Source organism: Haliotis cracherodii, unplaced genomic scaffold, assembly GCF_022045235.1.
Source record: "Haliotis cracherodii isolate W230 unplaced genomic scaffold, xgHalCrac1.p SCAF_16, whole genome shotgun sequence".
NCBI classification, from domain to species: domain Eukaryota; kingdom Metazoa; phylum Mollusca; class Gastropoda; order Lepetellida; family Haliotidae; genus Haliotis; species Haliotis cracherodii.
The window spans coordinates 12,561,296-12,576,424 of NW_027266271.1; the positions used below are offsets into that span (position 1 = coordinate 12,561,296).

General features: G+C 38.7%; 1 protein-coding gene across 1 annotated transcript; it reads left to right on the forward strand.

Moving 5' to 3' along the window:
- Window positions 1-538: 538 nt before the first annotated feature.
- Window positions 539-13,723, forward strand: LOC139463832 (uncharacterized). The gene is made up of 5 exons (XM_071245202.1): window positions 539-609; window positions 4,070-6,102; window positions 9,858-11,277; window positions 11,549-11,672; window positions 12,086-13,723. The coding sequence occupies exons 2-5, from the start codon at window positions 4,095-4,097 to the stop codon at window positions 12,647-12,649; spliced, it is 4,116 nt and encodes a 1,371-aa protein (XP_071101303.1). The 5' UTR covers window positions 539-609; window positions 4,070-4,094; the 3' UTR covers window positions 12,650-13,723.
- Window positions 13,724-15,129: the final 1,406 nt, after the last annotated feature.

The following is a 15,129-nucleotide window of genomic DNA, read 5'->3' on the forward strand; positions in this document are numbered from 1 at the left end:
TTTATTCCATCTTCCTTCCTCAATTGGTAGTCAATAACACGAGGTTCCTAATGTCAACAGGTTCAAGTGAGGTAGTTTTAATAGATAACATTTACAGTACCATGCGTTTTTTGCTTTCGATGACCTGTCTACATCTGAATGCCATTTCTGAATAAACTGATAATGGAGACAGGCATAAACGTGGTATTTTTAGCCATTCTAAATATTATTGGGTAAAAAACGTTTTTAAAAACGTACAATCATTTATTAGATCTGGTAGTTGTATGTATTTTGAAGTTTCCGAGTTACAGATACTAAACACAGAAAGATAACTTGGTGGCCTTACCAGAGATAATTTTCCCTAGAATGTAATTACCCCTTCTCTAAATATGTCTGCTATATAGGTGTTCCCTTCCTGTTTCTCCGTACAAAACATTCAAGGGGGGCATTCGTAACCAACTCGTCCCATTCTGAGACAAGACTTAAAAATACTTATAGTAAGTTTCGGAAACGAATGACGTCGTTACATCGCTGTGAGGAGCTTGATTCCAAGGGAGATAATTTAGGACGCTGATACAAGAAGAAGCGCGTAATGTTTTACCTCCTGTTTTCAAGGGTAACCAACTCAAGGTGTGCGGTTTTTCTATATTATTCATAATGCATGGATTAGTCCACTCTACTGATTTCGGATTTCAATTAGGCCTACCGCATGTCGAAATCAAGTTGACAGCTTGAAGCGACGCTCAGATGCCATGTGATCCATTTAGTTCACAAAATGGCCACCCTATAAACTGCATTGATTGTTGGGGGTAGCGCAGAGGAACGAACCTAAATTAGTTAAAAATGAGGTTAATACTTTAATGCATTGTTCAGTATTTTGTAATGTACATCTTTGCCAAAAGTACATGGCATGTCTCATTCTGTTTGGCAAACTGTCGTATCGGGATTTTATGTCTACTCTTTGAGTTAATGGTTTAGCCTGCAACCTCGGGGTATCGCGGTACTTGTCATGTACGCTAAACAGAACAAAATTCACTCACTAACCTTTATGATTATTCGTGTTCCCTGTATCAGATATCATTCATTTTATCAAACAATGCATATTTTACTGATAAAAGTTCATTATTCACATCAGTAGCTCCGAGTAAAAGCCGGGCCTCGCGCTCTGTTTGACAAGGGTGAGAACTCCATCGTATCGCGGTACAGAGAAAAGTTGTGTATGGAGGTCCGAATTGGACAAAAAGAGGACATAATTCTACCAACCACTTGGTATGATCATGCATGACATCAGTGATTTGTCCAGACAAGTGCAAAGACAGCACAAGTAAAATTCTAAATGTGTTATCAGCAATAGGTATTCAATGCATTTTTACCGAAAAGTAAGAGAAAAATATTTTTGTAAGTCAACAACAAAATATCAGAAATGATATTTTAAGATTGTTTAAAAAAAATTGGATGACAATAATTTGTCACAAAATGGAAAAATGTTAAAAGTCAACAATAAATATATAAAAAGCACTCCTAGTATGCCCAAGGTATGTATTTATCTTTTGACTTCTAGTGAAGAACGTATTTCTAAGTTTGGCATTATGGCCCTTATGATCTCCCAATAGATTCTGGGCACAGAGCGGGAAAAAATTCGATTACCTCATTAAAACTTCCATTACCTCATTAGTCGCCATGAATATGCAGATGATCTAGTTCAGGTCGATCGAGAAAGTTTACTTGGGGAACTGCGGGTTATATCGTTGGCCATTGATAGATGGGGGTAAGGCAATATTACAACAGATGCCAGAAATATATATTGACGGATTAATAACTCCTTACTTATAGCAGACGGAACATTCCGAGGAAATTGAAATTGTTTACGAAGTGAGCACTTCCTGGTTACCAATTTGCATTAATAGACAGCCGCTAAGAGGCGTGTCCCGCGTGAACTATCAGAAATCACAAATGCCGCGATACGATGAATGCCGCGGTACCATGGGGTCCGAGTATACATGATAAAGTCAAGATGTCCCGAACCTGGCCCAATGGACCATGAGGTCGTGTTTGTTTTTGATTTCATGTAACTGTCTCAGCAGCCAAATTTTCAGAGTTTAACACCACACTCAGCAATAGTCCAGATACATGACGCCAGTCTGTTAATAATCGAGTCTGGACCAGACAATCCAGTGATTGATATCATGGATCTGCGCAATTGGGATCAACAACATGCATCAATGAAGTCGTGAGCATGACCACCCAATCCCATTAGTCGCCTCTTACGACAAGCATAGTCGCCTTTTACAGCAAGTATGGGTTTCTGAATACCTATTCTACCCGGGATCTTCACGGGTCATTTATAGTTATCAGTCATTGGGTCTGTTAATCATTTAACAGATAGCATTTTCCTCATCATTCCAGCAATTCATTTATTGATCAGTCATTAAAGTGTCCTGTCAGATCAGCCTGTAAGCAATTTAAAAACCTAGTGGTTATGGAAATGTGGATTTTGATGATTGACCTGCTTTCTTGTTAGGAATACTACACGATCTGTACCAACAGAGATTTGTACACACCAAAAAATGGCTAACGCTAAAAGTCCTGTCTGAACTGTTCCAGATTTGGAACAATCTTCCCTTATTTGACTGACTCGTATACAAATGTGGAGGACCCGTGTCAGTCTGTTACAACCTGAACACAAATGATGAGGATCTGTACTGGCTAACAACCAGTCACAGCTGAGCACCAATTATAGCCAAACCCCATGTCATTGTATCATATTTGCGTGGATCAATACACATGATGTCAATCACTGGATTGTCTGGTCCAGACTCGATTATTTACAGATTGACGTCATGAAGCTCGAATATTGCTGAGTGTGGCGTTAAACAACAGACATTAAATTTAGAAGACACATGTTTGGAAACACACCATGTTCAAATACAACTTTCGAAAAGACATGTGGGTGGTGTCACTTGACTTCCTCGCATCAACAGAAATCCAACAACACGATGTACATATAGTTTAGTCATTGCTTTCCTTCTGTCTGTCATTTCTTCTCATAAATACAATTCTAAAACCTAATTTAGGTATTTTTCCCCTAATGCATAACCTATATGTATCACAAAATCCATAGTAAACAGTGTTATGGATAAGCATGTGAAGATCAAAGTTTGGGAATATTCGTTTACTTCATTTGGCAGACGACAAACGAACAAATCTTACTCATTTTAATGAATAAAATAATTGAGTTCGATACCAGAGATTATAGAAAATGTAATTTGTAAAAGTCGAGCAGTGCATGTGATCATGTGGCATGTGTTGATCAAACGATGGCAATAACTGGTACAATAGTCAACAGGAAAGTTTTATTTCCACCCATTTGATTCCCTCTCATCGCATTAACAGAAATAAGTGTAACAACATAAACATATTTGCTGATAGTTTTACAAGGTCAGTTATTGGTACAGTCGATTTAATACACAGAATATTTCAGAAATAACAAGAAAAAAATGGTAACAACTGGTCATTAACCAGTACTCATTTATTTTCATATTTATTGCCTTGGAAATGGCACTCGTGAATATCCGGGGTTGAATAGGTCTTGAGCAACCCATGCTTGCTGTTAAAAGCGATTATGCTTGTCGTAAGAGGCGATTAACGGGATCGGGTGGTCAGGTTCGCTGATTTTGGTTGATGCATGTCATCGTATCTCAATTGTGTTGATCAGTGCTCATGACATCAATCACTGGATTGTCTGATCCAAACTCGATTATGTACAGACCGCTGTCATATAGCTAGAATATTGCTGGGTGCAGCACTAGGCGACAAACAAACATTATATTTAGAAGACACATGTTAGGAAATAATAAAAACACACCATGCTCAAATGCAACTTTAGAAAAGGCACGCAGGAGGTGTCACTTGACTTCCGCAAATAAACAGAAATCCAAAGACTCGATTATGGACAGACCACTATCATATACATGGAATATTGTTGAGTGGAGCGCTAATCAACAAAGAAATAAACAAATCATACAGGGATAAATAAAATGCAACACTCCATTTATAAAAAGCTATATCTGAGCTTGCTTCTTTTCCTCAGGTGCTACTGAACCTCAAGATCAGTCATGTACTCTAGGTCTCAATATGAATATGGTGGCAGGGACACACGAGAACAAGATAGAATTCCTCAAGCAAGAGCTGTTTGGGACAGTGATGAGAATCCTTCACAGTTCTCACATGGCAGCAGGAGAGTGTCGGGCACTACAGACAGATACGGAGAGGGATCTATGTTTGGTTTCAAGGGGAAGTCTCCAGCAGCTGCTGCTTTAAACACCTGGGGGCAACCTGCAGTACAGAAGACTTCAGGATGGAGAAGAAGCACAGATATCAATGATGATAACATTTATCATGATATTCACAGACAATTTGGTCGGACTGATGGATTTGATTCAATTGACTCCTCTGCAGTGATTGATCGGAGCAGGTCAGGCAATTTTGGTGAAAGAACAAGTCATGGATCTTCCTTCAGAGATGACTCATTTGGGTTAGATCAAGGTGGAGAATTTTTGTTACGCAGAGGTGACAAAGACACAAATAGAACAGGGACAAGTGGAAGTCGTAGAAGTCTGATCACTGGCTTAGGGATGGAGAAGGAAAGTAACAGGTTGACAGAAAGTATGAGATGGATGGACGCTTCAGGCATGGACACAGGCAACAGCAGATTTGGTCGGGAATCAAGAGAAGATTTTACTACAAATTATGGAATGGAAAATCCAAGAAACAGGTTTGACAGGAAATCTAGAGATTTTACTACAAGAAGTTTGGCTTCAAGTTCTCCAATGGAAACAGACAGAAGTAGATATGGTCTGGAATCGAGAAACTTGGCTACAAATTTGGGAATGAAACTGCACAGAAGCAGATCTGGCCTGGACTCAAGAGGTTTGGTTCCAAGTTCTCCATTGGAAATTGACAGAAGTAGATTTGGCCTTGAATCAGGAGGTTTGGCTATGAGTTCTGAATTGGAAATTGACAGAAGTAGAAATGGTCGTGAATCAAGAGGTTTGGCTATGAGCTCTGGATTTGAAACCAACAGAAACAGAGTCCTTCAAAGTAGAAGTAACACATTGTATCCAATGGAAACAGAAGGTATGACATTGAATGAAGATGGCAGATACCGTGGAAATCCAAACTATCCCTCAAAGGTAATCAGGGAACCTGAAAGTGACATATTCAGAGGACATAGCACTAACACCTACTTTCCAGTGGATACAGAAAGAGGGAGATTGAGTGCAAGTCAAAGTTATGCTACAAATGCAAGTTTGGAGAAAGAAGGCAACAGAATAACTAAGGGGTTTAGGCTTTCTTCTTGGGGACCAAGAAGCAGTGAGACAGTAAGCATCGATCGGAGAGAGAGTCATACAGACCGTTACACTTCCAATCCAATTGCTGCAGACAGGAACAGGTTTAGAGAAAGTCGAAGATATCCTACTGATGTTAGAAGGATGACTGAGGACAATGTAATCTCTGACATTCATAGAAGGTCATCTGTGTTGAGAAAAGGTGGTAGAAATTGGACACCCAGGCTGGTAGCTGAAAATAGAAACAGATCTGAGGTAATAGACTATTCTGCAATTGCAAGGATGGATATGGACAGCGAAAGACTTGACATTGGTTACAGACAATGTATTGACAAACCAAGCACAGCAACCAGCATCCATAGATTTGAGAGCGATAGATTTTCTCCTAATTTAAGCACTGAATTTCAAAGAATCAGAGGTTTTGCAAATTCTAGAAAAGACATGAGCCTGAAGCCGAGGGAGAGTCGAACAGGTTATCCAACAAAAGCAAAAAAGCTAACACTAAGCAACAGGCGTAGTTTAAATTCAAGAAGGCCAACAAGACCAAACGTGAGGACAGGTGGTAACATATTAAGGCAGAAGTCCAAACTCGGCCATGAAATCAAGCAAGAGAACAGAAATGTTGACACAGGAATACAAGTCAGAAAGAGAAGAAGTAACATGCATGCTGAGACAAGCAATTCAAATAAAACGAGAAGGCTGGACGTTCAACACACCAAAAGTTACACAGCCAGTGGCAAGCAGAAGACTCAAAGCCAAAGTAAACCAAGCGATGGTAAGTATGTTTCTGTGGTAAACCTGTATTTCTGTTAATGTTATGTTTAAGGTAGGCATGAGGAATGTAGAACATACTGATACCAATATAGTTTCATAGTAGTTTTCGTATTGTAAAATATCATATGTTAGGAATAAAAATTGTATTATGCACGACGCATCTAATATCCAATTTATTAAATACTTCTTGTGTAGTTATCCGCCGGAAAATTAAATCATTTCATTACAAATATGAAACATTGAAACATGAATTGTCCCTACTTAACATGCAGTGAAGTCTCACCAGCACTTGTCATTGCGACCTAAAATATATTTAAGGTAAATAAAATTCTTTATCATACTTTGAGATGAACAAAATCAATTCAACAAAAGATATTCTTAAAATCTACAAGACCGCTGTTGGAATTGAAATATTACATGACATTACAAAATGCGCTTTGTGAAAGTCTCGATATTTGAGTTATTAAACGTTTACAGTTTATAACAAAACATTTTCATGAGAATAACAAACAGCAAGAAGCTTACAATAAAAGGGGAGATAATTTGCAGGGAGGTAACTCTTGTAAGATTAAGATATTTAGAAACTGCATAGGAAAATAAGCCTGAGTGAATCGCTCCTTTATGCTATTGTCCGAAAGGATTTTAATTCATGGCTGTTTACATAAGCACACACACATAGGAAAACCACCATGTAATGATTTAGGGAACACTGTGCAATAGTTTGGAGAAAGTAAATGTACATCTATGTACAGAGCTTACTAAATGTGGTTCTGCTAGGTGACCTCATTTCTATATTTATCAGATCGGGTCACCAAATTTATTGGATTTATTTGAAGCATCAATAACCATTATCTCTCAGCCTTGAATTCTTCGATAGGCATTACTTAGAAGTTGACGGATGACAAAGTAGACACAATTCATGGATAACAACTTTACTGTGAAAAGTGATGTTTTGGTATAGATCCTTATACCAGACTTGACAGTGGTATATGGATCCTCTCCGAAACGTCGCTCTTTACAGCGTTCCCATTTACCGGTAATTACCAGATTTTAAAATTAATTCATGTGACTGCCAGTCCCTGTGGACCTGCGAATAAAGTACCTTATAAATCTTTGTTGTTGAACAAAACATCGGTGATATTCATATAAGTACATTTTCCGAACAAAGTCAGCTTGTCTGTTACCATCAGTGTTTCCCCTAGTCTATTTCTAGGTTAAATATCCATTTGTAGCGACTTTGTCTCGAAATATTAAAAAAAAAAGCGTAAGTGGTAAATGTCTGAGACCTGCATCTCTTCAGGCTTTCCTCCCACATTAAGCTGACAAGCCGTGATATAACTGCAATAATGTTTAAAGCGGCGTTAAACTCACTCACTCACTCACTCACTCACTCACTCACTCACTCACCTCAACTGCCTGGAGTGTAACATTGATTCCCTCTCTCAGGCCTTCAGTGTGCGATTGTTTATTTTAGGTATTCTACAACCCCCATGCTTGAACAATTATGGAAGGCAAGGATTTATCGAGGATTCCAAAATACGTGGTGGGCAAATTTGGAAAAAAAAATTAAGTTGTAATTTAGTTGTGTTGTAACATTGCATTCAATACATTGAATACATTAATGTAAAAGAAAACATCTTCCTCTTTTTTTGTCCTCTTATCAGTGGAAAATTAAATCACAATGACCAGGACATAAAATAAGTTATAAAATGAAATAGGAATGTTGTAGTTGCTATTTGGTAATTTTCCTGACACTTGCTGCAGTTTTGGGGCCGAATATCAGCCTCAGAGCAGGTGCAGTCCAGCCAAAATGTAGCTCCATAATTCCAGCCTAGTTCGGCACGCGTTGAAACTGGACTTTTGTAGTCATTTAACTCCCTTGTCTCTGGAAGATGAGTAATTGTTATAGAAAAATATTTTGATTTCATTGATGTTTGAACTAAGTTTCTACACTACCACGCAATCTCTAAAAACAAATTTAACTCATTGTGAATTGGTCTTCAGCCATCCATGCTTGTCATAAGAGGCGGCAAACAGAATCTGGTGGTCATCATTTCCCAACTGTTAACATGGTTAAACAACCAGTTTACGCAGATAATCTCGCATTTCACATTTGGTTATGAATAGCATAACATTCACAGTGTGCTCAAGCCTACGTGTTTCCTTCCCTTCAATACCCCATCTTTGATCTCTGAAATTGATAAACAAGACTTTTAGAGTTGTGTTTGTTTGTTTGTTGTTTAACGCCACACTCAGCAATATTCCAGCTATATGATGGCGGTCTGTGAATAATCGAGTCTGGACCAGACAATCCAGTGACTGATATCATGAGCATCGATCCACGGAATTGTGATCGATGACATGCATCTACCAAGCATAGTCACCTTTTACGGCAAGCATGGGTTGCTGAAGACCTATTCTACCCCGGAATCTTCAAACATTTAGTTAGGGTCACATAGGGTTTGGCATATAAACTTTATCACTTCTGTACTTGTGGTACACTGGTAACATTGTTCTACTTATCTGATTTTTATTTTATCATCAACATTGAATAAAACATAAGGCTCACAATGGCTAGTGAGTGAGATTGTAGAAACATTTAAACAGGGTGCCCCTTCTTTTTGAAGAAGTATTTTTTTATGTATAACAAAGCAAAGTCATTTGGGCATGTATTTTCAACACAGGTAACGATGTATTTGACTTATTTATTTATAAATTGAAATTGTTTCCCAAATATTGTGCTAGAATATATTTGTATTTTATGTGAACACCACTTTTTCTGAAAAGCTGCATCCAAACACGGGTTTCAACTGTGATTTGGCTTATTGTGATCCAGGCATCATGAACAGATGAAAGGCTATTGAGCTCTGATTTACTGGCTTCAGCACCTTTTGGCTTAATCAGTTTGCAGGTTACTTTAGCAGTGTTCGAAATTGAGCTTGAAAGTCAAGAAGTCCTTGTCATAACCTTGATTTTAAAAATCAATGGTGACTTTGTTGATGCAGGTCATCGTATATGTAAATCAATGCGCTTGTTGTCAAATACTGGATTGCCTGGTCCAGACTCCCATTATTTACAGACCACTGTCATATTGCTGGAATATGCTGCGAGTGGCGTTAACAAAAAGAGGAAAAAGTGAAGATTTATTTCGGGCAATCTTATTAAGATCAGATCTTAGTTCTCGTTACCGCTAAACAAAGATCTGAGGACATCCCATTACGGGTCACATCAGAACGAGCTTTCGCAAATTTTGACCGACCCATGAAATGACTGACAAGAAATCGACATCAGCCATTCAGAAGGGAGCTTTCTCGAGCTTTACGACATTAGTTTCAAACTAGCGACTTTGCTGCGAAACATATTTTGACGTATTCTCGATTAAAAAAATTAAAACTGATAAGAAGAAAATTCTGGAATGGCTTATAGATGGCCTAGATTGTATGGATATAATCATAAAACCCGTAACTGTCGTTCGGAATACCCCGTGTTAAATATTTCGTGGTTGCATGATTAGAAAACACATTCCGACTGTCACTTTCATGATCTGGTGAACAACGTTCCAATTGGTTGGATGAAAGGTCATTCTGACGTGACCCTTAATGGGATGTCCCCAGATCTTTGTTTAGCGAAAGCGAAAGGTCGGATTATAATGAGATTGAATTTCGGGTGGTCTATCTATCAGGGGTCTAATCATCACTATCATGAGTATGTTTCCTCCTTTTTATTTGGATTATTAACAAAATATTTATGTTACAGGTAAACAAGAGCAGAGGGTTAATGAAAAGACTTCAAATACTGGAAATCAACTCTGGAAGTTTATTGCATTAAAACTAGTTGTTAGAAACTTAGGTGAAGCAGAAAAGAAAAACTCCATATCTGCAATGAACCTTGCCCTGGAGAGGAGTAAACTGGATCTAAAGTTGGTTTTCCATTGTACAGAGTTGGGCAGGATTCAGAACAAATTGAGGTTCACAGGAACATTGCACATCGGTGAGGTCTTCCTAGCTAGATCTGTGAGCAACAGCAGGAAGTTTGCGAGAGGTACATGCTATTCAAAGGCCATGAAGGTCCTCATGACTCAGTCAGCGGAAGATATTTTGAAACTGAAAGACAAAGGTACTAAGGAATCCATTGATTCTTTCCAAAATGTTGAAAGAAGCCAAAAGGAGACCTCCACTGAGGAAATCGAAAGTCTTGACCTGTGTGAAAAGTTGAAGAAGCTGATCAGCTTTATGAATGGTTCACAGAGGAAAGCTTGTAACCCTATGGATGAGTTGAACCATGCAGTTGGTTCTTCAGTGTGTCAGCTACGTCGAGAATACAAAGAAGAATTGGTTGAGGTTCAAGAGGGAGTCACTTTTTGCAAGGGCACGCTCACTCTTGATGGACTTCTGATTGCTACTGTTACAGGGAAAGAACCAAAACAGGTCAAGCGTAGGACATATGCGAAAGCAGTAGATTTTCTCAAGAAAAGCCCACTGTCAGTTGTCATTGATGGTGCTGCTGAAGATAAGCACAGTTCTTTTCTTTCAGCACATGATGTCCTGTCACAGAATCATGTGAAGGCAAATGTAAACACACAGCAGAAGCTTGCCAAGCTCATCAACCTGGTTAAAAAGATACCAGATGAAAGTGACATTGTCGACCAATTGGGCCTTGCTATCAGGAAAGCCGATGTGCTTCTCACATGTCTCTACAAGAGAGGTGATATTGTGGACCGTTTGAAAGTTTTTGAGTGTGAACTTTACCTAAACTGCATATATATCTGTACAGCTGAAGGCCACAGGATTCAGGAGGCAGGAATCAATGCTTACAGAGAAGCATTTACTGTACTTTCAAACAGTTCATCAGACACCATCTTCAATGATTTCAAGCAGGTGACTTCTCAAGATGTACAGGGAGTTATTGAAGTTAGTGAGGATTTTGAAGGCAAAAGAATTTTGAAATGTTTTAATTCAAATCTATTGAGGAGCAATGGGCTCAAGAGTGGTATACGGTTTGAACCTGTGCCAGACTACAGAGAATTTCCAAGAGATTGGCAGAGCATGATTATTATGGAGCAGGACGCAATGTCATCAGACCGCTTGAATAGAGCATATGACATTCTTTTCGAAACTGCTACCAAGAACTTTACCTCAATGTTTCGGAAGATTGGGTCAAAAGGAAGCGTTCGCAAGTAAGTTTAAAAAAGAAGAAGAAGAAAAATTGATGTAATGATGGATACTACAGTATGTAATGTATCATGACACAAGATAATTGCCTTTGCACAATGTTGCAGTACATGGGTTTCCAAGTGACAATGAATAATAATGTGCACTTAAAACTGAAAAAAGGTAACATGGTTAACACAATAAACATGAGACTAATTCCATCAATCACTCATAATTAGCTGTAATATATAGGGATATTCACTGGCTCAAGATGACAGTCCTTATGTTGTTTTTAAGGTGTGAACTATTCCTACAAGGTGAAAAGCTCGCAGCGGCCAGTGGCAGAAATAATGGTGAAGCTTCTGCAAAGGCAGCAGCCAAAATCCTCTTCAAGTTGTACGAGAATCAACCAACAATCAAGGTATTAAGCATCTGTGTGAGAAAGTCAGCCAAATATTGATGTAACATTTTATTGTTAGAGGATTTGTTGTGAATGCTTTAGTTACATGGCAAAGAGACTTTGTAGTCATTGTTGGGTCAAGCACAAACAGGAAATAAACTATCATATCAAGTTGAGGCCTCAACATACCAAAGGATTCAGTTTTCAATTTCTTTTTGTCAAGGGGCAATACACTTATGTGAGGAGCCATCATTTTTTAAACTTGATAAAAACGAATATAGTTTCTATTTCTAATTCACAATTTATTATGTTTACAATGAAATAACAATGATTGATTTTTATCTAACGAAATCAGCATCTAGGGTACAAAACCGGGGGATATGAATATTGTGGGAATATTTTTCTTGTGTTTTGAAAGGGATCTGTGGTTTCAGCTGCTGTCTGAAGGGGATTATTCAAGGTCCTGCCACACCTACGAGTCAATCAAAGAAAAGGCAGATAAGATGAAGGCTGAGAGTGAGGACTCGGGGACAGATGACTTCATCGTTCTCCCGTGGACACAACAAAATAACCAGGAAGAACTCATGGAGGAGGAAGACAGTTTTATAGGGGATAGTGATGCACCATCCTCGACACTACCAGTCAACAAGTGGGTGAAACAGGTGGTAGAGGTGATGATCGAGGACTTTGCAGAAACAGAAAGTTTGGAGGAACTCGTCTTTGGTCCTGGGTTTCCTTTGGGAGATCAAAAGCAGATCAAGATTACTGCTACAAAGCATCATGTTTATAGCGTTTACAGGAAAGCACCAGATAAAGATAAGACCGTCAGTGTTTTTCAGAAACATTCACCCGAGAAAATGCTGGAAATATTGGAGGCAAATGATGGTGCATGTGGAAAGTATGTTCTTGTACCAAAGAAAGATCTTCCAAGATTAGCAGATCTGGAGGCAGATAATTTTGGAATCAGCATGGCCCTGCAAGAAAGTCATTTTAAATAATTTTGTGGTAATCCATCTGAACAGACAACAATACTAAAACATTGATTTACAAATATCCACCAAACACTTCTCTTTCACCCTTATTTTACACTTCAGTTGTTGATTGTAATCAGATATTAGCAGTATATTTCCTGGCATCCACATGTCACTGATCAGGTGCTATTTTCATCGACAATAAAAGTGTTCATGTGATCACCTTCCAAACAAGGTATGTTTACTAATTACAAGATTTCACTCGAAGAGTCGTATTCCATTAAATCTGTCATTAATTGGCTGTTTTTGTGAATACGTCTCAGGAATTTTGCGGAGTTTTCATCTGCAACAAGCATATGTACATATTTGAATTTCATAATTGAAACTGAGCATGTTTTGTTGCTGCGTTCTTTGGTGACATTGTTGAATACAACTTACATACTTATGTGAAGGTATACATACGGCCTGCTTAGGGCTGGGATGGGTGACTCGGGCACTCAAATCGGATAGGTATACTGAGTAGGACCCGGGTACCAACATGATACATTGTTTAATGACAAAGTTTAACTGTGACTGTGGTAACACTACAGGTTAGGGCTGGGACGAGTCCAAATTTACTACCTGGGTACCAGCCCCGCTAGAACCCGTCCCTACCCGGGTACCCGCTACAGGTCTCAAGAGTTTGGTACAAAATGTCCGATTGGAAATAGTTTGAGTGTAGCCCTGGTAAAATGTATTTAATATATGAATAAAACGATCTGGTCATGCATACACTGAAGTTGACTGAAGTGTTATTTTTTTTTCAAACCTATAAATGTCACAAGCAATAGTGCTTATTCAGAAAGAAATGCGAACATTAGTGACTTGTACTGTAACCATAGCGTCCTAGATATTTTTAATCATTACACAATATATCACATGACTAACCACGGGTCCGGGTAGTCCTGTGGGTACCTGGGTTCTACTCAGTACCCACCCGACCCAAGTACCCGAGTTGCCCGTCCTAGCCCTGCTACAGGTCACTAATTATACATTTATTTCTTACTTTGTTTGAATAAAAACAAAGCTTCTGTCAACTGCAGTGTATGCATGACCAGATCTTTTTAGACATGTATCTAAAAACTTTTTTCCCAGGGTTCCAATAAAACAATTCCCAATCCCACTTTTGTCCCCATCTCTTCAGACTGACAGGGGTAGTGTCGGGTAATAGGGTTCGGGTACCTGGACAGTAAATTTGGGCTCGTTCCAACCCAACTTGTGATGTAATGTGAAAGGACTTTTTACATGAAACAAATTAATTTTTATATTATGAAGTCAATGTCTTGTAAATACATCTTGTAAATACTTAAAAAATAATTTTGGCAACATATTTAATATGTTTAAGAATAATATTTTGTTAAAACCACATGGCTCAGGTTTAAAAACTTTGTGTGAATGTAATGGCCAAGTTTATTCAGGGCATCACTATTTGCCGTCAAGATCCTCGTCCTACATTATTCTTTGACTCACTACAGATACATGTACAAGTCTAAGGTTGAAGTGTCATACAAGTATTACCTCATTACTTGTAAAGATTCAGGTTAGAATATGTCTTCAGCAACCCATGCTTGCCGTAAAAGGTGATTTACGGGATTGGGTGATCAGGTTTGCTGACTTGGTTGATGCATGTCATCATATCCCAGTTGTGTGGATCGATGCTCATGATATCAATCACTGGATTGTCCTGTTCAGATTTGACTACAGTTATTAAAGACCACCGTCATTTAACAAACAAACCAAACAAAATTACTTCATTAGTTAGGTTGGTCTTCAGCAACCCATGTTTGCCTTAAAAGGCGACTATGCTTGTCGTAAGAGGCGACTAATGAGATTGGGTGGATCTGGCTCACTGACTTGGTTGATGCATGTCATCGTATCCCAATTGCGTGGATCGATGCACATGACATCAATCACTGGATTGTCTGGTCCAGACTTGATTATTTACATAGAGCTGGAATATTGAGGAGTGTGGCGTTAAACAACAAACAAACAAACAACATTAGTTAGGTTACCTACAGAGACTGGCTCTATTTTCAAGATGTTTGTCAACTGAACCTACCCAGTATGTTTGTTTGATGTGTTTGTAATAGTTCGCAACCATGGTTTCATATAGAAATAATCAAATCTGTGAAGATCTTCACACTGATACTGAATATTTCGCAACTTTCTTACAAGGTACCGGTAGCGAGAGGCACGGGACTTTCTATTTTATTTCAGTACTTCATTTGAAGAAGTAGGCATGTGTTTTACCAGTCGGGTCACACTGAAAATGTGTGGTACTATTCAATCATTCCTGGAGACTTCTAGAGTGAGTGAGTGAGTGAGTGAGTATGGTTTTACGCCGCTTTTAGCAATATCACGGCGGGGGACACCAGAAATGGGTTTCACACATTGTACCCATATTGGGAATCGAACCCAGGTCTTCGGTGTGACGAGCAAACGCTTTAACCACTGGGCTACAGGACCAC